The following is a 27,684-nucleotide window of genomic DNA, read 5'->3' as shown; positions in this document are numbered from 1 at the left end:
GATTGAATTAACCTTGAGCCAGCTACTTGAACCCAACGTCTGATAGAATCACACTCAGGTTGTGAGCAGAGCTTGGGCTGCAGTACTGCAGCTTACCACTCTGTGCCATTATAATTATAATAAACAAGACTAAGATGTCAGAGAGCTACCTCATAACATATTCTTGAGATCTGCATCCAATGCATTCAATGCTATTTCCCAAGAAATGGATCAGACTATTGGTCCATCAAAGTAATTATTGTGTAATTGGACTGGAAGTGGCTTGCCAGGCTCTCAGGTTGAGGTCTTGCACATCACTTATATAATCTGATCCTTACTATACCCTTTTCAACAAAAGGAACCAAGTAGAATTGTAACTTCATCTGCCACGTCCTGGACTGTTTTTGTTTTAGATAATCCAGCACGTGGTAGTCCAGTATGTGGTGGGTGAAGTTCTACTTAGTTCTTTTTGTTGAAAAGGGGATAAAATTTTGAACCTGAGACCCTCTGCATGCCCCAAAGATGCTCTATCACTCAGCCACAGCCCTTCCAAAATTACTTTCCCTTTTCCCTGTCCAACAGAGACACCAGGCACCTTCCAAATCCATTTTTCAGCCATACTATTCAAATACATTGGTGGTGGAAAGTGTCATCAAGTCACAGCCAACCCTGCAGGGTTTTCAAGTGAAGAGACATTCAGATGAAGTTTTCCATTGCCTGCTTCTGCATAATAACCTTGGACTTCCTTGGTAGTTTGCCATCCAAATACTAACCAAAGCAAATCCTGTGTAGCTTCCACAATCTGATAAGATCAGGCTAGCCTGGGCCATTCAGGTCCCATATTAATAAGGCGACTGGGACTCACAAAGTCAGCCTTCGCATACACGTTTGGAACCATGTTTAACCGGAATTCAAATCACATAGCCAACAATACAATTTTTGAGTAATCATCTGTACCACTGATTTTAGTCGATCCTGCACTCTGTAGGTGAGCAAATCAGAATTTTATGGAATCATGAACACTACCACATGCAGGCTGAAGTTAAGTCAAGTTTCTCCCACAACAGAATTTAATTAAGGAGGTCACTATTGTTTAGTTTTGCTGCAACTCACTAGACCGGCTATTCCTGTGAAATTATGAGCTGGGTGAGTAATGGGGCTCTTCAGTTTTCAGGGCTTCCATCAGAAGAGAAATGACAGCAAGACCAATTTCCCTCCCACTCTCAGATGACTAGGCAACTGCAGTTTAAACACGAAGCTCAGTTGAGACCTGCGCACATCTTGCGTATTCCATAAAGACTTGAGACACAGAGAGAGAGAGAGAGAGAGAGAGAGAAGCCCGCTTGCTCAATATAAGGGCGCCGGAGGCGGAGCCATCCTGTGGGTAGACCAGCTCTTCATGCAAATAAGGTGGGCGGAACACACAGAAGATCTCGGGAAACCAGGGCCCCAGCGCGGTTGCCGACTGGTGGGCGGAGCTTGATATGTAAAGGAACTCTCGGTCTCGGGCTGAAAAGAGGGAAAAGCTTTTTTGCCGGTTTGGTGGGCGGGGTTTCGTGTGTAGGTAACCGTGGGCACGAACTTGATGGACAGGCGAATTCCATAGAGGCAGGGTAGCCAACGGATCTCCTGGGCAGAGCGCTGGGGAGGCTATCGGGACTGGGGGCCTTCCAACGGCATTTGCTTCCACGCGCACAGAGCCTGTTTGGGTAAAAAGGCACGCTGCTGCCCCATAGGAAACATGGCGAGTGTCCGAAATGGAACCGAAGGGACCAGTGGCGGCGGCGGCGAAGAGGTAACCGTGGTTCTGAGTGAGGGGAGGGTGCGTAGGTGCGCGTGAACGAGCGGTCCAGCTGACAGCACTCGTGGGTCCAACTGGAGGGAAGGAGGTCGGGGGAAGGAGCCCGGGAATGTCGCATTGAACGGGAGGGGCTCATCTTCTTCCCGTGCCCACCTTGCCGGCCTTCCGATAAAGTGATGGGGAAGGAGGCCTGCGATTTGCGAACGACATCCGCGCTTGCCTCATCGGTCCTTCTCGCTGGGAATTCGACGCTCCCTGCCTGGCGCCCAACAGGTGCCACGGTTGATACAGGTGTTTAACAGGTAGAAGAGGATGGTCTTTGGAGAGTTTGGAAAGGTAGATGCCGCTCCCTAAAATCCTCACCTAGATGGGATTCAGGAGCTCCTTGTTTTTAGGGGTCAAGTCTCAAGTGCCTTTTGGCAGGGGGTGTTCGAAGGTGGTTTGCTATTGCCTGCATCTTAAAAGTCCCCCCACCCCGCTCCAGACATCTTTTCCAGGCTTCATTCTTCAGAGGCAGCTATGATACGCTGCACAATCACACTGCAGAACATCAAGGGGCGGGGGGGGTGGGGAAATAAATGGTATTTATAATATGGATTTCACAACAAAGGGCATATGGACGTATTTAGAAAAGCCATTCAAAAAATTTAGCAACAAATGCACAATCATTCTAGGCAGCTTAAATAAAGCATGTATAACATGTTCAGAAATGTTAAGCAATGGGAGACAAATATTTTTCCTTGTTGGGGTGGGGGTATAGAAATATTGGGAAAAATTGAACAGTATGAAAGCAACCCTTCTATCCAGCCTAAGCAAATCCAACAAATAAAGTGCAGAATGTATAACTCAGCATATAAAATCGTAGTGTTTGGCATAGCCTGGTGTAGTAGTGAAGAGCAGTGGACTTTACTCTGGAGAATGGGGCTTGATTCCCCACTCTTCCACATGAGTGGCAGACTCTTATCTGGTGAATTGGATTTGTTTCCACACTCCTACACATGAAGCCTGCTAAATGATCCTGGGCTAGTCACAGTCCTTCAAAACTCCGTCAGCCCCACCTACCTCACAAGGTGTTTGTTGTGGGGAGAGGAAGGGAAGGCGTTTATAAGCCTCTTTGAGACTCCTTATGGCTGAGAAAAATGGAGTATAAATCCAAACCCTCCTTCTTTCTTTTCATATTTATGAAATTTAAAATACAAGCAAAATTGCAAACATTCTTGATACTTGAGAGCTGTAAACTGTTGCATCATATACTAGCTTATCACATGTATCATAATTTTTGCCATCTGAGAGGAAAAACTAAAAGTTGGAATTATAAAACAAATTTGGTAGTGAATAAAATATATTATATGGACAGAAACAATTGTATACAGTTGCAGTAATATTATCAATATATAGGAATATCATGTTTATATCATTGAAAACACTTTTTATTTAATTCATTTATACCCTGTTATTCATCCCACTGGGACCCAAAGCCACATTACACAATAACCTTGTGAGGTAGGTTAGTTCATGACTCACCCAAAGACATGCAATAAGCTTCCATGGTACAAATGGGGATTTGAGCTTGGGTCTTCCAGATACTAACTTAACACTATTAATTACTGCACCACACTGGCTCTCAAGACTGTGCTACCCAACATTGATAACTTTGATAATATATAATCAAATACATAGTAGTATATTAATTGTGGCTTTAGTCTTCCACATTTATACAAGGAATATATCTTTGTAAATACATTGTGTATACATTTCTGTGGTGTATATAAAGTAACTGTCATTACCTATTGCTGGAGATAGTTTTCTTTTACATAAAAAGTTATGTATTGTGCACGAGTAAAACCTCATCTTGAAAAGCATTTCACTCATTCTAAAACAAAATAGTTCAGAGAATTTTTCTTCTCCATCAAATTTTTTAGAGAACACTCCCCCTTCAATTTTTTTATGCTTTCACTTCTGTAATTGATATTTGTTTTGGGAAATGTTGGGGTGGGGAAGTAGCACACTGTACTTTCTAAAATGGGCAATGGAGGTGAAGATACTGGAAGCTCGTCAAACTATATATTATATATAGCGTTTTGATATCTGAGTCACTGGGGCTACATAAACTATTTGCTGTGGACTTATTAAAAGTGAACTGATAGTACTGTGCCTGGTTATGAAGGGTTTTGGAGCGTTTTAACTTTTCTATTAGATGTGCTCTATCATTTAGGCTTTTTTAATACAAGGAAAGACCATAATGTCCAATTGATGGTACAATTGCCGCTGCAATTAAAGTTCTGCTCATGACCAGAGCTTGATCCTGTTAGAAGTCAGTTTCAAATAACTGGCTTAAGCTTGACTCAGACTTCCCTCTTTCTGAGGTTGGTAAAATGAATACCCAGCTTGCTGGCGGTAAAGTGTAGACAACTGGAAAAGGCAATGGCAAACCACCCGAGAAACACAGTCTGCCTAATAAACCTTGTGATGTGATATTACTCCATGGGTCAGTAATCACCTGGGGTTTGCACGGGGGGGGGGGGGGGGGTGCCTTTACCTTTACTTTTTGCTTTGCTGCTACTGCTACAGCTTGTCCATTTTTCTTGAAAAAATCAGTTGAAATTGTTATGTATTTTATGTTACGTATTGAAATTGTGTTTTATCAGCACAATTTTGTAAACACAATTTCAAAACATAGCATAAAACAACGTAATACAATGTGATGTTGTATAATTTTTTTCTTCTAAATATGTGTTTTTTAATTCACTTCGTGCATACTTGACTTTCCCATAATTTATTACAGGGATTCCTATTCACCATTTGTTAGACTAGTTTCCCTTTTTTGGCCAAATTCCCACTGAACATTTAATCTAGATACAACCAAATTTCAAAAGAATCAGCACCTTTTCATCCAGGTTCCAACATCCTCACTGCAGCATGTTTCTAGTGAAGACATCTAGGTCTGCCCCTTGGCGGGGTGCCTGCTGTCAGGAGTGCAATTGTTAAACTAGCAGCACCAAAATTTCAGAGTATCTTTAGGAGACCCTCCTGATGATACCACCCAGGTTTGGTGAAGTGTGGTTCATGGTGTAAAGTTATGGACCCTCAAATGTGTAGCCCCCATCTTCTATTAGCTCCCATTCGAGTGTTTTTTTCGAAAAGCATATACAAGCAGGTCCAGGAAAATCCTGTGATAAGCAGGGGGGCAGGAAGCACCAGAAACGGGACTCATCTGTGTTCCACGGTTTGGCTGTGAGGAGATCTCAAGGGAACCTGGATATTTCAGGTGACTATCCAAGGATTAATCACCAGTGAGGAAATCGCTTTTAAGAGGTCAGGCCTTTCACCTTTTCAACATATTCTATCCATGTAGCCAGGAACTGCCCAAACACCATTTCTTCATCTGTGTTTGCAGTCAGCTTTGTGATTCTGTGGCAGGATACACTGTGTTCTGAATGGAACTGTTTTATATTGATTTGTCCCAACTTTTTGGAAGCTAGACAAGACTTGAGACCTGATATGGATCAGATACCATACTTTAGGAAACTTTCTACTATATCTCAGAAGCCCTTTACCCTTTACTTTAAACTTTCTACAAAACTTTCTTCCTCAGAACCTTTTCCTCCTTCTTTCAGACAGGTCATGGAAATATAGTTTTGCCTTTAGAATAGCTCTGAAGCATAGTGTCCTGCCCAAGCCCATCCAATGAAAAGCAAGCTAATGGCACACCTCAATTTAGTTTATGCTGAATTCTTATAAAACCCACCTGGGGCAATGAAGTGTGGTTGAGATTTACAGGGCAATTTTAAACAGAGTTGGATCATTCTATCATCTCATTTGCTTTAATGACCGGTGTGTGTGTGTGTGTGTGTGTGTGCGCGCGCGCGCGCAGTTAGCAGTGAGGAGCAGACATCCAAACATAATGGAACTAGTGCTTCTTGATTTTGGAGCCTCTTGCTGCTAACACTATCCTTGTCTAGGAAAACAGAAAAATATTTTCTTGTGGTAAATATGAGATTACGAAAAAATCTCCTTCAAAATTAGGGCCATGTATCCTGTGACTCAAACCAAGGTTACTTGTCTTTGGAATGCAGGAATCAACAAGTTGCCCTCTTACTAGACCCCATTTTGCTCCGGTTTATGAGGGTCTGCTGTTTATGAGGGCTGCTGATATCCATGAAGAAATGGAAGAAGGCATCAGTGAAGGTGGTGGGAAAATGTAGTGCTGTAATGTTTTCAAGTCTTTGGATACATGCCACTGGTCATAACTAGTTAATTTAATTTGGACTGATCAGGTTTAAAATTATGAAATATTTTGTACTGCAGTATTAAGCTATTGCTATAATTCTCCATGGATATAATTGTTATGCTTTTAATACGAAAACCAAGTTGTGAGTACTAAGCCACAAACCCTGAGCTTACCCATGTTAAATATTCATTTTGCTGCTTTCTCTCAAAGTTTCTCTCACCTGTCTCAAGTTGCACAACACAGTGAGCCATGTAATGACACTGGATGCCTTTTATAAGTATTCCAATGCTTTTCTAAAAGTAGCATGTGTGTAATTATTTACTCGGGTTCAGGTTACGGGATAACCAGTATGATACAAAAGTAAATATGTACTTAGTTAGGGATGAGGGGAACTGTTTTGGGGACAGGTAGGTTTGAGCAGAGGAAAATGGCCACTGGGGAAAAGGTTAAGCACACTTCCCATACCACTCCTTGGCTCAGCATTATAGCTTTCTGAAGCTGCTTTTCATCACATACTTTTATACTAGTGTTTAATTGTAGAAACATGGTCTTCAATATTTCCAGAGCCACGATCCACCTTTAATTAACCCACAGCAGACATCATGGGAGCCTCTGAGATATAAAAAGATGACAGGAAGAAATGTGACTGTCAAGAAAGAATCCATTTTGAATGTTTAGGCCTAGTAAAAATCCTTTTCCTTTCTCATGTGTTAAGAAAGTTCAGGTGTCGCTAATTGGGGGGTGGGGGTGAGCATTTATCTTCTCAAGATTACTATGTTTGGAAAAATGGTATCATCCTCATTAATTTGAACTGGATGAGACCAGTTGCTTGGTGAACGTTTGAGAAAGTTTTGTTTCAGAGGAGCTGGGTAAACCTGTTCATAATCTAGAATATTCTGATCAGAGTGGTTGGTCAATTAATAGCCACCTATTGTGGCCAGCCTAAATCATAAATTGGTTCACTCAGTGTTAGCAATGATCTCCTCCTATGTTTCTTGCCCTCCACTCTGCCTGAAATTCTATTGGAATTTTGCACGTATACTGAAGACAAGTAGTACCTTTTGCTTGCAAGTATTTCTTTATGGTATGTAGACTCTAGGCTTTTAATATTTTCTTTGTGTAACTGTATTGCACTTTGATATGCATTTCACTGTTGTTTAAACTTGTATTTTAGCACGTTACTTTAATAAATTTTAAAAATATATTTTGGCGTTTTGAGTTTACTGGTTTAGAGCCAACAGAGTTCAGAGTTGCTTCCACCCAAAGGCTGGGCCAGGTCTTTGACTGTGACATCACCATCACATGACTAGAAGTGTTGTCAGAGATATGATGGGAGAGATGTTCTCAAGAAGGGCAATAAACAGCATCAGAACTAGGGAAGGAAACAACAAATTGAGCACCAGGAAATTCTCAGGGGCGAAAATAAATTTAAAACCACAATTTTTTGTTTGTTTTTGTGCTGGGCACAAAAACTCTCCTTTGCATTCTTTCTCCCTCTCCCTGCCAACCAACCTACCTCAGCAGCTGTTCTACCCTGCCCATACTTCCAATAAATTCCCCAGGGAAAGGTCAGTTTCTTTGGTGAGAGGGGGACCCACACTGCAAGCATGTACAGACCACTGGAGGATGGGCAGACTATGGGAATGAGTAGTAGCTGGTTAAGAGGAATAGAGACGTCAAAAGAGTTTTTGTGGCAGGGAGGTCTTCCATGTCGAAGTTACATGTACAAAGCACTGGAAGACTGACTAGTAGGGGTCGGGATGGGAAGGGACAAAGCTTTTGCAGAGGGAGGTGGCTTCATTCTGCATATACGTGTGTGGAGCATTGGAGGACTGTTTGGTGGGTTTGGCTGGACTATATTGAGTAGGTGGAAGGGAAAAGAAAGCAAGGAAAAGCTTTGGTGGGGATTGGGGTCTCAAGAGTACTGTGCCAAATGTAATCTGTCCCATGGGCCTTGAAAAGGAATAAGATGAAGTGTGTCAGATGAACTTAACAGTCTTTTTTTCCCCTTTGAAATAATAGGATTTTTAAATTTAATTTTTTAACAACATTAAATTTTGAAAGTGCTTCTAAAGTGACTTTCTACTTTCCTGTTTCATTGACTAGCAGTCTCCTGCACCCAAGCAATGCATCCAGAGTTCCTCAGCTTTAGAATGAGCTAAGTTAGCTGTAGTTTTGTTGTTTCTCTTGCTGTGCTGGCCCTCAGGGGCCTGAGTCTGAGACTCCTTATTCTTAAAATCCTTTTCTTTCTGTTCTTAGTTGTCCTTCACCAGCAAAAGATACAATCTGCACAGAAGCACTAAGTTTTTAAGGAGGTGGCTAGATAAAAACAAGGGCTATTAAACAGAACAATGGAAAACAGAACCAAAATCTGAACTCCAGATCTTGGACATTGAGGTGATGAAGGAAGAAAGATTAGAGCTGGTTTTTTAATAAGTGAGAACACAGAAAATGTACTGAATTTGCAAAACTATGCCAGTCAGAATCAGTGAGGCAATTGAGAGATGTTAGAGAAGGTAGTGGAGGTAATACTGGACAAGTCACTTTTGGAGTAATTTTCATGCCATAGGCATTCAACAAATGAGATCTGACTGCTTCCTGGAGAGTTATTTGTGCTTATCAGTCAATTCTTACGTAAAAGCTATTAGTTCACTCTTGAAGGTGCTATGTAAAAGTATTTGCCCTTACAACACTAACATGTTCTGCAGTTTTATTGAGGGGAACTGTGAACTTTTAACAGCTACCTGTTAAGAATGGTTCACTCTTATGGACTGCCTTTGAAGTCTGAAAGAAAACTTCTGTATGTTCTCTGTTTAAACATTTTTCTTGCCCCCAACACAGCACCTAAAATTCACCAGCTCCCACTATGAGCATGGAAAATGTTTGTGTCCATTTGTTCTGCACTATATCCATTCAAACAATGAGTTTGTAGCAGCAAATTTGCATATTTACTTACACTTTTTCAAAGGCATTTCTTCATTTTTGAATGATTTGCATATGCCTGTATAGAAATAAAGTAGAATTTAGAATATATAGTAATATATTAATGTAATAATAAAGGAAAATAATTTAGTGTGGCTTGACTTGAAACCTTAGATCAAAGAGGTGACTACTGAAGGAAAGGTCTATTTTGATTTTGATCTTAAGCTTGTAGCAGCAATTGTGTCTTTCATTAAAGATGCTCAAGAGAGGTCAAATACACTTCTTTGTCTGATTACATAGATGTGATGTTAAATAAGGACTCCAAGGGAAATAATGTACAAGAGAACAGCATGGAAAATGTACTTCTGATTGTTAGGGTAAAGCTTAAAGAATACAAGAGGATGACCTTGTCCTTCAAAAGGCAGCACATAGAAACAAAAAAGGCTGGAGGTGCAAAAGCCAGGAAAGGCAAGCCTTTAAAAAAATGTAGGGAATTAATGTCAGATGGTAGGTAAAGTAGATTAACAGCCCAATCCATAGGCTGAGGCAGCTGGGGATGGTGCTGCTGTTGTACTGCTGTGCCGCCTCCAGAGGGCTTCTAGGCAGCATGAGGAGGCAGCAAAATTTTTTTTGAAAAAAACCCTGGAATCCCTCCATAGGATTTAACAAGAGTTTTGCCACCTTTCTGGGTAGCATAAGTCTGAAGGCCTGGCTCTAAAATCTGCTCCTGTGTGCCCATTCCCCTGTGTGCTGGCATCTATCGGATGCCAGTGTTGTTCCATGGTGGCGCCCATTTCTGGGTTTCACCTCCACAGAGCTGTGGGGCACCTAGCTTCTGGTGTCTTTGCCTTCGCCACTGGTGGGGATCCCTCTTGCGCTGCTAGAGGGGGAAGGCATGATGGTGCAGCCTGGCACTGCTCCCACAGCCCATTCTATCCCCGCTTCTGGATTGCGCTACCCTATGCTTTGCAGGGGAAGAGCGGTCACTGATGCCCCTTCTGTAACTTTCTTTCTCTTCTAATGTAAAAGGTTAATTTGATTATTTTATTTTGTTTCAAAATCTTTCTAAAATTAGTTTTGTAAATATTCTATAGATTTGAGAGCCTATATTTGCTGAGACAATGTGTAGTTCTGTTTAGTCTTCCGTTATTGGATGTGTTTAGAGATGCAGGGTATAATTCTGAGGTCAATGACATCACATAAGTATGATAGAAAACAGACAGTTGAGGCATTTTTTCTTTCTGTAAACAAGAATACCAAAACACTGAAGTCACTCAAATTTCAGAGTAGAGATTCTGTAATTAGCATAAACCATGAAGCAGTGCAGGTTTAAGATATGAAGATTTAACATCTCCTTAGAATATTTGTATTAATTTTTATGAATTATTATTAAACTGATAAGCTGATTGTCAATCTGATAACTGAGGCAGTTAGACAGTGTTCTCTTTATTTAAAACATTTATTAGTCACCTTTCTACCTTATAAGAACTCAAGATAACTGGCAGTATAAATAATAAGACAGTACATCTTTAACTGCTCTAGATCAGTGGTGGCGAAACTTTGGCACTCCAGATGTTATGGACTACAATTCCCATCAGCCCCTTGGCCATGCTGGCAGGGGCTGATGGGAATTGTAGTCCATAACATCTGGAGTGCCAAAGGTTCGCCACCACAGCTCTAGATCAATGCAGCACTCCATGAGGTAATGACATACAAACAACCCAAAGGCTTTGTACCAGCGATTCTGTTTGTCCCTAGCGATGCTGTATAAACTGAGGTAAGACTGGATATTTCAGTGTAACTGAGAAAAACTCTAGATATGTAGCCTATGGTAAGATGTCTAATATAAAAGGAGGGTGAGCCTACAATTTGTGTTTTTGTGTGTAAACTGTCATCAAGTTGCTGCTGACTTGCAGCAACCCTGTTGGGATTTCAAGGCAAGAGACTAACAGAGAGATGGTTCATCATTGTCTTTGATCTGCATGAATTTCTTGGTGGTCTCCCATCTAAATACTAACCAGGGACAATCATACTAAGCTTCTGGGATCTGGATGAAATCGGGTTGGCCTGGACATCCAAGTCAGGGCAACCTAGAATGTACATGACTTTAATGGTTCATATTTTAGAAACTTGAAGTTTTTTTCAGTCATGAGAATTGTAACTTTCACTTCAAAAAGAGCAAATGTAAATACAACAGTGTGTAAAAAAAGGTAGCTATTTTCAGGTGGTTTGGTGGTGGCAGTTCTGTAAGCATTTAGCATTCTGTTATGCACCAGTAATTTTCCCTCCTGATATCTGATACCAGTTGTATCCCAGTTCTTTTTAAAAATTGAGTTAAAGTATATTTATGCTCATTTACATTGATATTTTTGCTTATGAAGTATCAAAATACAAATGTTACAAATGCAATTGAATACAACAGCCAATTAAAAACCCATTTTAATCCTCAGCATTATGAAGTTCCAAATTCTTGTAACTCTCACCATATCTTGAGATTTCTGAAATAAAATTTATTTTTAGTAATTCATATATTTGCTTTATTTAGCCCATCTGTTTTCTACAATCTTAACTTTGACTTCCAAACTTTTGCAAAAACCTGCCTCATGGCAGCCAGTAAGTTTGATATTGTTTTGGAATGAACACTATATAATTAAGCAGAACCAGTTCTACCAAGTTTCTCAAAAGAATAACAGAAGACAATCAATTTGACACTATCTCCCAGTACAACTTTGCTGTATCACAATATGACTCCACTTTGAACAAATTGGTTTCATCTATCCACAAAACCAATAGCAATCATTACTATTTATATAAATTTGTTCAATCCACACTGGTGAAAGGTTCACTAATGCAGCTTCTTACAGATAGTCTCTCTAAGACTGCAGTCTAAAGCTTCATTGGAAGCAGTGGGAGGGTTGTGCCACCAGTGCCAGTACAAAGTGCCAGTGCCAGTGCCACCAGTGCCAGTGCCACCAGTGCCAGTGCCACCAGTGCAGTACAAAGTAGCACGGATGTCAGAGCAGAGGGTCTTACTTTGGTGGCACAGCATCACATAGCTTTGCAGCATAGGAACTGGGATATTTTCCTTTACACAGCTGCTACTGTGCTGCTGGAAGCTGCACCAGCATATATGGGGGGGGGTTCTGGGGTGGGGGTGGGGGGCGGAGCTGGCTTTAGTTGACTTCCAAAGGGCTTTCAGCCCAGGAATGATCCACTTCAGCGACGCAGACTTACACCAGCAAAAAGAATGGCATAAGTGTGCCTGTCAGTTTTCCTGGGACAGACAGGAGTTTTCGCTTCTCCCCAGCGCTTGCTCTGCTAATAGCCTCTTTGGAGGCAGTGCTCTAGCAGTGGCTACAGCCACCACTGTACTCCCCCCTCCCTTTGGATTGGGCTGTTAATGAGTAGTAACCAAGGAGGAACAAAATATAACTAGATTAGATTAAACTCTGAAATATATAGTGTAGCCCAAAAGGCTTCCTCCATTTTTACAAATTAGCTAGGTATAGAGACACTGTCGTTTTCAATCACAGAAGTGTAATAAACTGGTATTTCACCTTTCTGTAACAAAGGGAATTCAAACAGTTTTATTCTTCTTTCCTATTGTACAAGTAACAGGCACACATTCCAAATTAGGGGGGAAAGATGAAGGCTAGAAAAAGGTACAATATATTTCAAAATGGTAGTTCTAATAGGAGAAAGTAATTTTCAGAAAAACTCTTGTATTTTTATTCTGTTCATTTTCCAAAAAGTCCCAAGTGCCATACATGGGATCATTCCATTTTATTATTTTAAACATTTAAAAGATATATGTTTTAAATTCTTTAACATATATGCTCCCAAAGGGGCTTTCAACAATCATTCCAATCAATGAACAGTGATCAGCAATACAATATCTACTGTTATGAAAACACAGTAACAAACTACAAGAAATATATATTTTATAATAAATTTAGCAGGAAAAGAATAAAACTAATAATAAGAGAGGTAGGAACATAACAGCAAAAGTCAGCACAAACCAAAACATTTGCACAATGGAAACATTTTAATCAAAAGTTCGGCAAGCTTGTTGCAAGGCAAACATCTGTGAGTAGGGGTTCCACAACAGAGGCTGTGCAGCACAGAAAACTGTCTCAAGGAGGCTTGCCATTCCTGCCCCCTGGGGCTGGGAATCCCCTGCCCCCAGCAGGTGCTTGGCCGGCTAGCAAAGAGGTAGATGAAAGGAAACAGTGCCTGATGTCACACACACCCAAATACCCAGAAGTGAGGTCAACCCATCTCTGGGGGATGCCAGGGATGCTCTGGCATTTGGGCAAAACTCAGTGGTTGAACCAGGGTGTGGTGTCAGCGCATCACTAGCAAGGAACCCAGCTATCGATAAGTCCCCCCCCCCCTGGCCTGGCAACCCTTATTTATTTATTTATTTATTTATTTATTTATTTATTTATTTATTTGTTACATTTATATACCACCCTCCTCGAAGGCTCAGGGTTGCCTCAAATGCTCATCCACCTTTTTTCAGAAAGTAGTGTGCACTTAGCATTGCCTCTGAAGTTGATAATAAATGACCAACAAGTCATATGGGACGAGGTAGGCCTTTTAAATTATGCCTCTTCCAGTATGTTTGGTATTGGGCGGTGGGGGGTGTTGGCTGTCTAGTCACATGGGGGTTTTGACAGGAAGAGACATTCAGAGGTGGTTTGCCATTGCCTGCCTCTGCATTAGCAACTGTAGTATTCCTATGGGCGGCCCTGCTTAGCTTCTGAGATTTGATAAGACTGTCCTGAGCTATTCACGTCAGGGCTGGTATAGATATTAAAAGATTTGAACCTTGAGTTCTAGACAGAGTTATACCTTTCTGAGTCCATTGAAGTCAATGGGATCAAAAGGGTGTGGCTGCTTAGTAAATTCCACAGTAAATCTATCTGCTTGTGTGATGGTTCACTGGATTGGAGTTTATCAACTGGATCAAAGTCCTACAATTGCTGCAATTAAATACTAGTTTCTTCCAAGAACAGGGTTAGTTTCCCAAATGGTTTTCTAGAATTATTTATCCCAAACCCTTGCAAAACTAAATGAGCCTATTTAGAATTATTTATCCCAAACCCTTGCAAAACTAAATGAGTCATACATTCAGACATTGTAACAAACTCTAACTTGGCTTTGTCAGCATTGTGCATGAATCTGGCTTGTTTTCTGTGTTCTCATGCTGTTTTGACCTCCATTGCCTAAGGTACAGAATTTGAACATTTCCCAGTTTAGTCAAACTCTAATTTGCCATACTGTCTGAATGCAGGTGGCTCAGTTCAGTGAAATTCATAATCTTCTACAAGCTAGACTTGGCTCTTGTTGAGAGGGTAGAAGTAAAGAGGGTAGAAGTAGAAGTAAAAAATTTATTTTTAAAATAAAATAAATAAAGCTTTTCAGTTTAGAAGTTGCAAGCGGTTAAAGCACTTAAAGTTAGAAGCAAAGAAAATATGTTTGCTGTGATGTTTGTATTGACTCGATAGGTATCATGTTGAATAAGTTTATCAGCATTGCATTCTGTGTTGAGTATTTATGTACTCCTATCTGGAATACATAAAAGTGTGTAAGTATAGAACCAAATTGGTTCTATGACTGTTATGTGTGTGGTAGTAACTATTTTATAGAAGTATCAAAGCATTTGTGGTAAAAGGTATAACTGGCACATTTCATCTAGATAATACATCTCTTTCACTAAAGCATTTTACACACAGCTTGAACTACTCACATTGTCTGTTTCCATCTAGACACCAGTCAGCTTCTATGTAAATGAGTCATATTTTTCCAGCTTCACAGGAAGAACTATTTTAAAAACATAATTTAAAAACAAATGTCAAGTCATGGCACTTTTCACTGACCATAAAGAAAAAGTATGATTCATAATTATCTTAATATAATGAAATTTTGAAAATCCCACTAAGATTTATTTTTACATGTATGTTTGTAGGATTTCAAAATACTTGACTTCAGCTGGTCTTGGTTGTGACATTTTCTTTTTAAAAATTGCGACATTTCTAAAAGAAACCTATATCAGAGCAGCTAGAGGTGACCAGGTAAAACTGTTTTCAGATAGAACCAATATACAACGTTGTTTTGAAATATAGATTACCATCTGAAGTATCTATGCCACTATTAAAAAAAGATATGTAGCAATCTGAATAAAGAGCTTGTGCAACTGCAAAACTTCAGTTAAACTTGCCTGCATGGATGCAGCTAATTGACACTAACGTAGTGAACACTATTTAGCAGTTTTGCTGAGTTTAAGGCTCAGAATTGCATCCTTAGAGGATATTTTCCTCAGAATAAGTCTAATTAAAACATGGAAGTTACTTCTGATCAGTCCTGTTTAGGATTGTTTTCTAAAGGTGCAAAGTGTGTGGGGTTTTTTTTAACCTAGCTACTGTGTTGCTCAGTCTAAGTCCACACCACATTCTGCGCTGCATGCCCTGCCTTCTGAAGTGTGGGATGCCCTGACTTTTAAAGGACAGGGGTACTGCCATTGGATCCTGGGGAGGGATCCTGGTAAGTGCTAGGGAACCTTCCCACTGGTCTCTCCCTAGTTGGAATTCTTAGCTATTTTGAACCATGTTTGCAGGGCTGTTTCAGTGGGGAATGGTGGTGGTGGTGGTGGTATTAAAATGATGTTTATTGTGGAGTCTTATGGGTTGTACTTCTGTTTTTGATGGTGTAACTTTGTGCTCAAAAAAGGAAGTGTTCCTTTCCCAACAGGCATAATGAACCGAATAATGTTGATTCCACATCAGCATAGCTCCCTGTGCTGCAGCTGTGCTAGCACACAAAAGTGGAGAAGCTGTGCTAGTGCTCTGCACTGACAAACGGCCACTTATGACAGCATATCTAGCAGATATACTACCACAAAGGTCCGTTAGTTTACACGGTAACTCTAATGGGGAAAGGGTGAAGGGGCATAAAGTCAGTCTGCTCCTATGCCCCTTCACCCTTTCCCCATTTGAGTTACCATGTAAACTAATTTTTTCAGTATTTACTTTATACATTTGAAATAGGTGGATTGTTTTTTCAAGAAAATTATTGCTTTGATTCTAGAGTACATTCTGCATAAAGCTTTTTATAACAATGATATATGTTTTATGTTAACAGTAAAATTATGTTCCATTTAACCTTTAGAGATGTCAAATTCTCAGTTCTATAACTGGTTCAGAACACAAGTTCATATTTGTCTCTAACATTTCTTTTTCCTTATGGATGGAAAAGCAGCTCGGAAAGGGTGATTTTAACCAGAAAAACAGCTTTGGATGGAAGTGTTATCCCCTGTTCTCAGGGTAGATTAGAAGTTCTGTGTGAATGTATAGTCTAATACGTAAAGAAGCTGGGTACTTAATTTTTATAATTATAATAACTATTTATTTTATTTATAAACCACTGACCCCATAAAACAGGTTCATAAAATAGCTTTAATTTAATTCATTATTTTAACTTGCTAACAATTCATTTTCACTAAATTTGCAGGAGAGCTTTGAAGATGCCTTTGAAAACATCCCAGTGTAAGTGAGATTTTATTATTGCCTTATTCTGCAAGTTGAATAGAGGGGGAATAGAAAATAAAACTAGAAGTTACACTATCAATTTTGTACTTTCAACACTGCCTTCAGTTATTGCCTGCACTGTTTCGCCTTCATTCCATCTCTGCTACTCCTTTTTTTCCCAACTCATTATTTCTGACTGAGGGAAAGGATCTTCAGATCAGACAGTATCTTGCTTGTTCGTTTGACACTTACTCACAGGCTTACTCACACGTTTGACACTTACTCACAGACTTACTCACTTTCGGGGAGGGCGCAGTGCACCAGGTTTGCACCCCTGTGGATGCGTTGCAGGGGCATTCCGGGGTGGGAGGGGCATTCCAGGGCGGAACGGGGGCAGAGGACGCACCGGTGCACTGAGCGCTTTCCCCCCTTGCTAAACCTCTGCACATACTAATAACTGCATGTAAAATATAGTTTACATCATAAAAAGAAAATAGAAAAGACCTGTGTGATTGATCCTGTCCATAGAATGCTGGGTCTTTAACCTTTACAGTGGCACCATGAAGCAAAGCTGTTAATTGGTAAAGAATTGGTTAACAGACCTTTTAATGAGAATGTATGTGATCAGTTTTGAAAATTTAAAATGTGCTGTATGAATGCCAGGTGTATATGACTAATAATGATAATATGAGTTCAGATTCCTTTATCTAACATTATTAAGGTAAGAATAAATAATTGTATCACTCTGTGGTTGTCAAGCCAGCTTCTCAGGGCGTGAATGGTGGCAGGGCACTTCCCACAGCTCAAGCATGGGAAAAAAATGACTGGGCTGGAAGTGACATATTTCTGCTGCTGGGAGAATGAGATTCAACTGTTTGTCTGCAGGATTTAAATTCCAGTGGTCAGGGTGACAGGAAAGCAGGGGTAGATGGGAAGGGACCTGCAGCAGAGAGACTGCTGAGAAATCCAATAGCTGTGATGAAGAAGAAGCCACCAGAAAAGGAGAAACTGGGTTGGGGGAGGATAAGGCAGCAATCAAACCCATCCCCCAAAGAACTCAGGGAAGAACTGGTTGAAGGATCTTAAAAGATAACAGGGAGAAGGGGGTGGGGTGGAATAAGGGAAGGAACCTGTCACTTTGAGAAGGTACAAAGCTGTAGGAGTGGGCAGAGATATAGGAGTAGGATCCAAGCACTGTCTGAACTGTTTAGATATAATGGAGGCAACCAGGAAGGCTCATGCTGGGGAAAGCTCTTACCTAGAAATGTAAAGGGCTCTGATCTGAGGCCACAGCAAGGAGTGACTCACTTGTTTACAAGAAATGCTAGACTTGACTATCATTGTGTTGTGATCAGCCCTTGTTTGATCCTGCCAAGTCTCCTGCCTGGGATGTGGGATCCTTTCTCTCCTCATTCCCGCTCCCTCTTATTTGCTGTGGTTGCATTTTCTCACCCTTTGTACTTTGCTTCCTGAGCAATGCCTTAACAGCTCATTAGACACCTGATGTTGTAGTTCTGGCAGTAGTGTGGGATGTAGGTTGTTCTGACCGCAAGGGAGGCTGCATCTTCTCTAGACCATGGGACTGGAGGGGTGCCATCCTCCTTTGGGAATTGGTAGCCAGTGGTGATGTTAGGTGATGTGGGGTGTGACATGGGGTATAATGAAGGGTGCTTTGCTGGTTATGGTTAGTTCTTGTAATAGAAGTCTAAATTCTTATTCTTGATGTGGTTTCATAATAAAGAAATCATCTGAACACAGAGTCTCTTCATTGAACAGTCCAGGGGCACGACACACTGTCCTGTTTTTTCCCTTTTCCCATACCAAAGATCTAAATTCTGTATTACTGCAGAAATAGAAACCAGAATTGTTTAAGAAAAGTTAGCTTTTTAATCTTAAAACTGTGGTTAAAGATTACCTTATTACCTCTTGATAGAGGAGCCCAGATTCATGGGGAAAATGGAATTGGAAGAGCACTAGGGATTGATGAAAATAACTCTAGAGAGTTCCTACAGACGGCTGGAATGATATTGGCCCACTGCACTCTCAAATAAATATAAGCATTTGCATCAGTTTTATGTCTTTTAGAGCTAGTGAATCAGTTAAGTACTTGAACTGGTTTGTGCAGTTAGAAGTTGGTGAAGGGATTGAGAGCAGTGAACTCTAATCTGAAATACCAGGTTTGATCCCCCACTTCGATCAGTCAAACCAATTAGAAATCCATGTAATAGTGGCATTGTGTACTTCCTAAGCTGTGCGGCATGGCTGATTCATGGACAAGTTTTGAGAGAGCAGTTACCAAGTTTGGAAGGAGTACGTGAAAGCCCTTCTACTGGAGAAAGGATTGTGGAAAGCCATGGAGACTCAAAGACCAGCCCAGGAGAAGACCAGCCTACATGGGAATGCATAAGTGAGCAATTAATAGACAACTTCTAAAGGTAACTGTCCAATCCAGAGACTCTGAGAATTAACAAAACTTGGCTCCCAGTACTTAAAAACATCAGAATCAAAGGCCACTTACTGATTGGTTCCCCACCTTGGGGCATGGACAAAATATATACCCCACTAAATATTCCCTTCTCACTGGACATACTTCTCTCTGTGATACACTTCTGAAGATGCCAGCCACAGATGCAGGCGAAACGTTAGGAACAAGATCTACCAGACCACAGCCACACAGCCTGGAAAGCCCACAACAACCATACTTTCTTCTGTTTATCAATCCCAGAAAAGAATGGAAAATTTGCAGAAGAATGTATATACATACTACTTACTCCCCTATCAGCCCTAACCATATCCTACTACTTTAACAATGTAAAATACATGAGTTATCATTTAACGTACATAAAAAGTTGTATTATTTGGTATATAAATAGCACAAAATGGTATAAATGCTTTACATTTCTGCAAGCAAAATTGCAGATATAGCCAATTGGCCATACTGGCAGGGGCTGATGAGAATTGTAGTCCATAACATCTGGGGTGCCAAAGGTTCGCCACCACGGTTCTAAGCCCTCATACCAAGCCCTCAGGCCACAGACAGACAGGCTGCATGAACATTCTAAGGGTGACAGTTAAACAGAGCCAGCTTCATGGCCTGGTGCGCCAGGAAAAAGACCTTTTACCTGGCTCAGGTATGGACTTTCGGAGGTTTGAAGGTCCGAGTACCTGCCCTCAACAGGGAGGGACGTCCTGTGAAAATTTGGGGGCGATCTGTCCAGCAGCTTCTGAGGGAGACCATCAGAGACAAACACACTGTTAGATTTTTATATATATAGATTGATGGCTTTATACATGTTTTCATGCTCTTACTACACTGTCTTCCCATATGTCCTTGATTTGTACGCAATAGTATATATTTATACTAGCTCCTTTTAAAAGAAAGTTTTAAAGTTTTAGAAAACCATAAATGTTTTAAAAAATAAACTGTATTTTCCCAGTAATTATCTAGTGTTATTGTTATCGTAGGACTGTATTTAGAATGGGGTCAATTAATTATTAAGCAGTTCTGTTGTCTGATGCTTTCTGTTATTCTAAAAGAAAATGTAAAATAGCATGGTTTCCCTTTGTATTTGATTTTAAACATTTCATGATAAATGAAATGCAAAACACTGAGGCAACTATTTTAAACTTTTAAATATATAAATCATTGTATTATCTTTGCTCCCAGTTTTTTCCTTTGCTGCTAAATAGTAATGGATTAGAGTTAGGCTGCAGCAAAGATTGGGAAAATTTCCCATCATCCTTTTCTGCAGAGGCATCATCTACCAGCACTGCTGTAGCTGCAGCTATTTTAACTGACATTTCTTTTAAATTCTGTTATGGAGAGCTCCTGTGACACCAGCTGCTACTGTGTGGACATTTCTATTTTTCTGCTTGATAACTAATTGATGAGAACCCCATGGGTACTGAGGAATAAAACACAGAGAATGAAGTACTCTCTGGGTGCTTTCTACTGGCTGTTCTATTTCTGATGGATACAAAACGTGTCTGAGAGAGGCTTATCTTTCTATAGCATTTGCATTTCTTCCATCTAAAGTTATCTAATCGTTTAATTTTGTGAGTATACTGTGTCTTGTCTATACTAAGTAGTTACTGATAGGGTGCTTGTAATTTTTTTTCTTTTGTGGAATCTGTTTTCAGTGATGATTTTAGAGGAATTAATTATATTTTGCAATGGAAATACAGTGAGTTCAGCATGTCTTTAACTGTTTCTGGTAAAATTAACATTGATTTGTTTAAGACATGATTGATTTTTCTTCACCCTGTCATAGTTTGTTTCTTGTAGTCGTCATTTTTTTTTCTGCTGATGTCAGTGGTTTAATTGCCTTGGATGCTCTAGGATGCAATATACTGCAAGGCGTGTATTTTGTGATGTGTGCCTGAAACTCACAGTAGAATACATATGAGCTGGCTGTAAAATGTGGTGTTTACTGAGAGTCTCAGTAAACTCAGTAAACAGTATTAGTCCTTTCTGTCTAATGACTTACATTTGTCTTAATCACAGGAGCTTATATTTAATGAATTACCAGTAGTAGTGTTGGGGTGGGGGGGAGCTGAATTAATGTGAAGTCATTGAAAACATAGATAAAAAGGCTGTTCTACAGCTATTACATAAGATTACTGTACAGTAAACTTTATGTAAAATACTGCAAAGTTGCAGAAAGTCAAAGAAAAAGATTACTCAGTCCCAATTTTGCATCTGGATCCAGGCCAACATTTCCATGACGCAGTGCTACTGCCATTAACATCTGGCATGGTATTGTTGCCCTATATGCTGGGTAACCGGATTGCGTTTTCCTCTAGAGACATTTTTTAATCTGTTGTGCTGGTTCTCCAACCTCCCTAGAGTTCTTTATCAGTGTTTAATATTGTGGAGTCATACTAGAGATTTTTTTTCCTCCACTGTACTCTGTGTAGGTCAGGATGTTCTTCATTTGCTAAACATTCTTGCTGTTTCTAGATGAAAGAGATGGGGACAATCAGCAATAAGGACAATCAGCACTAAAGATAGTGAGAACTAAGGCAGTAATGGTTCTGTGCAGACTAGTAGCACAAATTATTAGGTGTGGGAGTAAGGGAAATAGCTGTGCTGCAAAGGAACTGCTTTATTGCCATTTTATCCTTTTAAACAATGTTTCCTGGAGAAGCATGCACCTTGAACCAAGTGAAGTGGAAGAAAACAGAGGGGGGAGTCTTTCTGTCAGTTGTGGTTTAAAGTTTGGCGTCTCGGACTGGCATCTTTGATACTCAAGTTCAAATCCCCACTCCTCTGTGAAGCTTGCTGTGTGACCTTGGGCCAGTCACTCTCTTTCAACCTAACCAATCTTACAGGATTGTTGTGAGGGGTAAATGGAGAAAGGAGACTGTTATATTCCACCCAGAGCCTGTTAGAGACAAGGTGGGATAAAGATGTAATAAATAATTTAAAAAAAACTTTAAAAGACAAGATGGATATTCTTCTTTAGGAAACACTCAACTTCTAACACACTGTTTAGAGTGCAATCCTAAACAAAGTTACATCTTTCTATGCCCAGGGATTTATGGGTGATAACGCTCTTTAGAATAGTACTGCTAAAGATTTGTTCTAAAGGGTTCAAAACTGCATGGACACAGAGTGTGTTGTGTATCCTACGATCCACTTGCACTAACATAAAGTCCATTGCGTTTTTTAAAAGTTGCTGAATGCTGCTGAATAAGGAAAACCTGATTGTATCTTATGTCTTATTTCTGCTTGGGCAAGGCGTAGTGCTATCAGCCGAATGTTAATCTAGATTTATCTTTGTGCAGTAATTTTAATTTATAATGCTGTCAAAGGATGAATTTTCAAAGTGGGTCACAGTGGCATTCACCATTGTGCAAGAACAATGTCATGCTGTGGGGGAAATGATTAGAATGCTGATTGATTCTTGTCAATTAATTATTAATCATGTTCCAAGACCAGTGGGTGATCAAGTCACTGCCTTGGAGGAGGAGATTATTGAAGAAGGAAGCCAAAGACATCAACACTTTCAAACATTTTATTTTAAACCAGTGGGTTGACATTACCATTTATGCATCGTATTGCTGAATTCCCATGTAGTTCTTACATAAACTAACTTGGTCAAAGGACTACTTTGACCCATAACTGGTTGTCTTTTGAGGCAGAAGCCCTGTCAGGGGACTATCACCTCTGAAGTTTCCCTGTTTGCCTCCTCCATCAAGATGGGGACTTTTGTGGATCATTGTAGCCTCCTTGATGGTCATCTTTCACAAAACTTCCAAGCCTTTTTTTTTGTCTCTAATGGCAGTTGACCATCTTTGTACAACCCTAAACTTCTGCAGTTGTGACTTTTTTTTAAAAAAAGTCCACATTCTTCCACATTATTCTTTTTCTTTTAACTGTTGAGATGGTTATTTCATATAGCATGTGAACCTCTTTTTTCTGTGATAAAAGACTGGGACTAAGATTCATATGAGTTTCAATTATGGAAGGGTATAGTTTAATAGCTCTTCAAATGGGATTAAGTCAGGAAATCACTTGCAAACTCTTCAGCAGCCTGAATTAGCTTTTGTTTGTTAACCTCTGTTTTATCAGTACTGAGTTATCTAGCTAACTGGAAAGAAGTTGCTGCTACTGATTTTAAGTTAGTCTTATTTTGAATGAATGCATTGAAATCAGCTGTCTAGAAGGTTGTGATATGAACTGCTACCAGCAGACGTGTTTCAAGGTCTGGGGGAAGACAAGAGCTAATGTAACTGTCTTGTTAAAATGGAGATGCAGTATCTACTGCTCTGCTTGCTTCAACAGCTGTGAGTTGGTACTCAGCAGGGGAAATCCACGCCAAACCGTTATTTAGAGAGCAATCCTAAGGAGAACTACTCAGAATTCTACTCATGTCTATCCAATGGACTTAGTCCTAAGAAAGAGTTCATAGGATTGTGTGATTAGTGGCTGAAATGAGATTTAAAAATTGTTTTGAGCATATGCAGTAAAGTACTAAAGGGAGGTAAATGGTTATTGGTTAAGCTCTAGGTTGCTTTCTATGATACCTAGCGAGCTGGATGAACTAAGCAGACTATTGTTCTTACTAAATAATTCTGATGCTACATTCTGTAAAATGGCTGCGAACTTTCTGCTGGAAATATCCCATAAGCAACAGTATGCATGAATCAACTTCATTTGTTACATGTTGCAAGTTTGTATTTTGATGCAATTTAGATGTGATTTTATACTGTTTATGCCAAATAAAGGCTAAATGATTAAAAATGATTTTAAAAGGTTATTGGTTAAACCCAGGATTCAAGACACCCTTACAAAAAGTAATATCTCATTAATAATGTGTAGATTGACTTGTAGTAAATATATTCTTCCCTTTCATTCTGAAGGTTCATTTTATTTTATTATTGGTTTATCTTTCACATAACTTTCACTCGTGCAAATTTGCCACACCATTTTCTCCTTGCGTCCAGTTCCATCATGAGTAGAAATCCAGTACTGGGTGACTGTGTCTGTCTTGGCTCTAGCTTTGCCAGGCACCGAGACTCAAGGATGCAGTTCTGAAAAGAGCTGCATAAACCTCTCCAGATAAAGGTGGGAGAGCCAGGGCAGGCTCATGTACTCCTGAAGTAATCTCCTCCAAGTAGGATCATGTGGAAAAACTCACCGTAGTGGTCTGGTGGATTTGAAAAGCTGGAGGAACCAACAATTTCCATCTTTTCCAACTTAGTCATTGGCTCCCTTCAGGAGGAAACATCCAAGTTGTGCATCCCATTCATATGGAATGAAGACATTAAAAGATTGGAAGAGGACTCCTTATTCTGCTGATGATAAGCCCAACAAAAACCTGGAGATCTTCCTAAAAGGTATGGAATGATGAGCGACTGCAGAATGTAGAAAAAGAGTTTAAAGAAAGCTGTTCTAAAAGATAATCCTAGAGAAGGCATTAGAACGAGTTAGCCACTAAGACAAAAAAAATCCCAGATCTTTTCCCCCTTGCAGTTGGTGAGTTGCCAAAACAAAATGGGAAAAGGAACAACTTTACTATTACAATGACAATCAAAGAGAAAATTTGAACTCTACATTAAATGTCTGAAAACTTGGGGAAACTGTGGAAACTGGGACATCAAGTAGACATGACAGTAACCAAAAAAGTCTCAGTGTCTCTTGAATTAACTGAGATACCACAAATCTTAAAATCGTATCTGCCAATATGCAAAGTCTCAGGACAGAAACAGACTCTCTGAAAGACTCTGTCAATATCAACATCCTCCAGATAATGTCACAGCTCAGTAAGGATATCAAGGAGATGAAAGATTAATTCCAAAAAGTAGCAAGAATAGAAGAAAAAATGGAAAAGACCAAGGAAAAAGTGAAGGTGGAGGTGATCTCTGTACAGTCAGAGATTAAAATGCATGACTGAAACATTCTTCAATTGGAATATCAAATTAAAGAGAAGCCTTAAGACTGAGAAAGGTTCCAGAAGATTCAGATCCAGCAAAAGAGGAATTAAATAAGAAAATTGCCTCAGTCCTGACCAATCATTTGCAGATGAAAGAAGAAGAATTGTTGTCTCAAATTGAGAAAATCTACAGAGTCTCATGAAAAAACACAAAAGTGAAAGGATTGTTTAGAAACATTGTTGTCTATTTCCAGTCCAAAGAAATGGCAGATCAGATTCTGGAAGCTCACAAGAAATCAACAGTCGAGATAGAAGACAAGGGCATCATTGTGACGAGCGAATTCCTTTAAGAGTCTTACAAGACCCCTAATCAGAATCCACTGTGATTAAGACTGCTGCTGATGTAATTGTTGACCATATTTAAGGCAGGAGTGGTGGAGGATTTGATCTGGAAAAGGACAAAATGTTCAGTCCTACAGCCCATTGCTGATCTTGTAGCTTGTGATTAACAGAGGGTTCTTCACTGCATTCTTACCAGTCCAAATCTTGTAGTAAATTAACTATTTGTGATATTCTAAAAATATGTTTTTCTGCTGCAAAGGGGACAAGAGTTTGTCTTCTCCCATGACTTGTTTGTTTAAATACAGAGTATGCCAGGAAATGCTCTGAAGCAGTTTGAATGACCCCAGTGTTGTAAATAAAATATCTGTTTATTTAATGAGAAGCAGTTCCTTAGTTTCTGAAGTATGCTCTTCCTTGTCTCGCTCTCTCTTTCATATACACATGTTTGATATCATGTGATTCTTACTAGGACAACTGCCATATTTGTAATTTACTTCAGATAATCACATGGTTAATCAATGCAACCATTGAATCAAGTTTATTTTTAATAAGAAAACATTGATATTGATGGAACTTAAATTTTCCACAGTTTTCCACGCATTAACAAGATTTTAGAAATAGATTTTGAGCAATGTTCTTTCCTGGTATCACTGCATACGCAGGCCTCATAAATAATTAGTTTTTAGTTAATTGAAATGTTAGCTTAAATATATTTATTTTCTTAACTTTAAGATAATATGGTGAGAAAACATACTGAATCCAGTCTAATTTTATCTAGTCTTATATGTGAAACAGGTATAATAAAATAAAGTATATAAAACAACTAAAACAACTAAATGCAGTTTGTATGTTGGCTTCAAATAAAAACTGACTTGCTAGTTAAGATTTAGTTTTCATTGTTTATTTTATTAGAGCCACCAAGATGGATCTTAAGTGTGCTTTGGAAGAGTGTACAATGGCATTAAATTTATTTCTAAACAACAAATTCTCAGAAGCTCTGGAATTACTTCGTCCATGGTGAGTAATATAGAAAAATGTAAGCCAGACCATACGATTCCTACATGGAACATCTCAATATTTTTATTACTTCTGTATCCATTTTGCTCATGCAGATCTTTTGCAGTTGTTTGTTTCAGTCCTCTGATATGACCTAGATCAGCGATGGCAAACCTTTTCGAGACCGAGTGCCCAGATTGCAACCCAAAACCTACTTATTTATCACAAAGTGCCAACATGGCAATTTAACCTGAATACTGAGGTTTTAGTTTAGAAAAAACGGTTGGTTCAGAGGTGTGCATTACTCAGGAGTAAGCTTGGTGGTAGTCGTGGCTTTGCTTTGAAGCAACTGTGCAACTCTTCCAATGGGTGAATCATGACCCTAGGAGGGTTTACTGAGAAGCAAGCCCCATTGCCAGCAACCAAACTTACTCCCAGGTAAAGGATCACGCTTTAGTTCTTTGCATGAAAATCAGTGGGGTTTAACAGCGCTTAACAGGGTTACCTTCACTGCTTCCCCAAAACTAGGTCTTAGGTTTAATGCTAATAATCGAGTCCAGCGGCCCAGGCCAGCCTAGATGTGAGGGGGGCACTCTGTTTGTGCATGCCCGCAGAGAGGGCTCTGAGTGCCACCTCTGGCACCTGTGCCATAGGTTCGCCACCACTGACCTAGATATTCTGTTAGAATTTGTGCCTTTTTCAGATTTTAAAATATCATCTGCATTGTTGTGTATGCACGTAATTGAGAGAAAGTATGTATATCAAACCAGGACTGGGTTCAAAAATAATACTAAGGTCCAAGGAATGAAGTAACTGGCAGAGATTGGAAAGAACTCATTAGTTTTTTCAGTGCGATAATTTTCTAAAGGGAAGACTAACAGCATGCATTATATGTGAAAAGAAAAAAGTGTGTACACTCATATGTATATAAATAGTTACTTTGCAGAAAGTGTAATTTTTTGCTAAAGAGCACATAAATTTAGGAAAAGGCCATGTAAACTGAAATATCAACTTTTCCCCAAACAGGTCAAAAGGCAGTATGTACCATGCCCTTGGATATAGCACTATTTTAGTCATGCAAGCTGCTATGACTTTTGAACAGCAGGATATCCAAATGGGAATTGCTACAATGAAAGAAGCTTTACAAACCTGCCAAAAGTAAGCATCACTGAATTTTACATTGATGAAATTTAAATAGTAGTGAGTTCTGTATCCTCATTGTATTGCTGAAAGTTTCCACGTCCAGAATCAACTGGCTGTTGTGGGTTTTTTGGGCTGTGTGACTGTGGTCTGATAGTTTTAGTGTTTCGCCTGCGTCTGTGCCTGGCATTTTCAGAGGCATGTCATAGTAAAATATATTTCTCTCTGTGACAATTCAGAGTGGACATTTGCAAATGTATCTAATCCTCTCCCCACTGGAGAGGGGGACAAAACAGATACTCAACCACACAAATCACTCCACACTATGTCATGGATAGAAACGCATCTTATTTTGGCATATTTCTG

At 39.7% G+C, this 27,684-nt stretch overlaps 1 protein-coding gene across 6 annotated transcripts in view; it reads left to right on the top strand.

The window, feature by feature from the left end:
• The first annotated feature begins 1,456 nt into the window (after positions 1-1,456).
• Positions 1,457-27,684, top strand: part of TTC39B (tetratricopeptide repeat domain 39B) — a 70,010-nt gene continuing 43,782 nt past the window's right edge. The window contains exons 1-4 of one of the 6 annotated variants that reach the window (XM_048503297.1): positions 1,457-1,774; positions 16,446-16,480; positions 26,095-26,199; positions 27,205-27,336. In XM_048503297.1, coding sequence (XP_048359254.1) covers positions 1,721-1,774; positions 16,446-16,480; positions 26,095-26,199; positions 27,205-27,336 — 326 coding nt within the window. In that variant the 5' untranslated portion in view covers positions 1,457-1,720. Of the gene's footprint in view, positions 1,775-16,445; positions 16,481-20,208; positions 20,519-24,190; positions 24,305-26,094; positions 26,200-27,204; positions 27,337-27,684 lie in introns of those variants that run through there. The other 5 variants (XM_048503295.1, XM_048503296.1, XM_048503298.1 and 2 more) reach the window with 5 other exon arrangements.

This window comes from Sphaerodactylus townsendi, linkage group LG07 (assembly GCF_021028975.2).
Source record: "Sphaerodactylus townsendi isolate TG3544 linkage group LG07, MPM_Stown_v2.3, whole genome shotgun sequence".
NCBI classification, from domain to species: Eukaryota; Metazoa; Chordata; class Lepidosauria; order Squamata; family Sphaerodactylidae; genus Sphaerodactylus; species Sphaerodactylus townsendi.
Note: the sequence above shows the minus strand (reverse complement) of the source record. Positions and strands in the feature narration are given on the sequence as shown.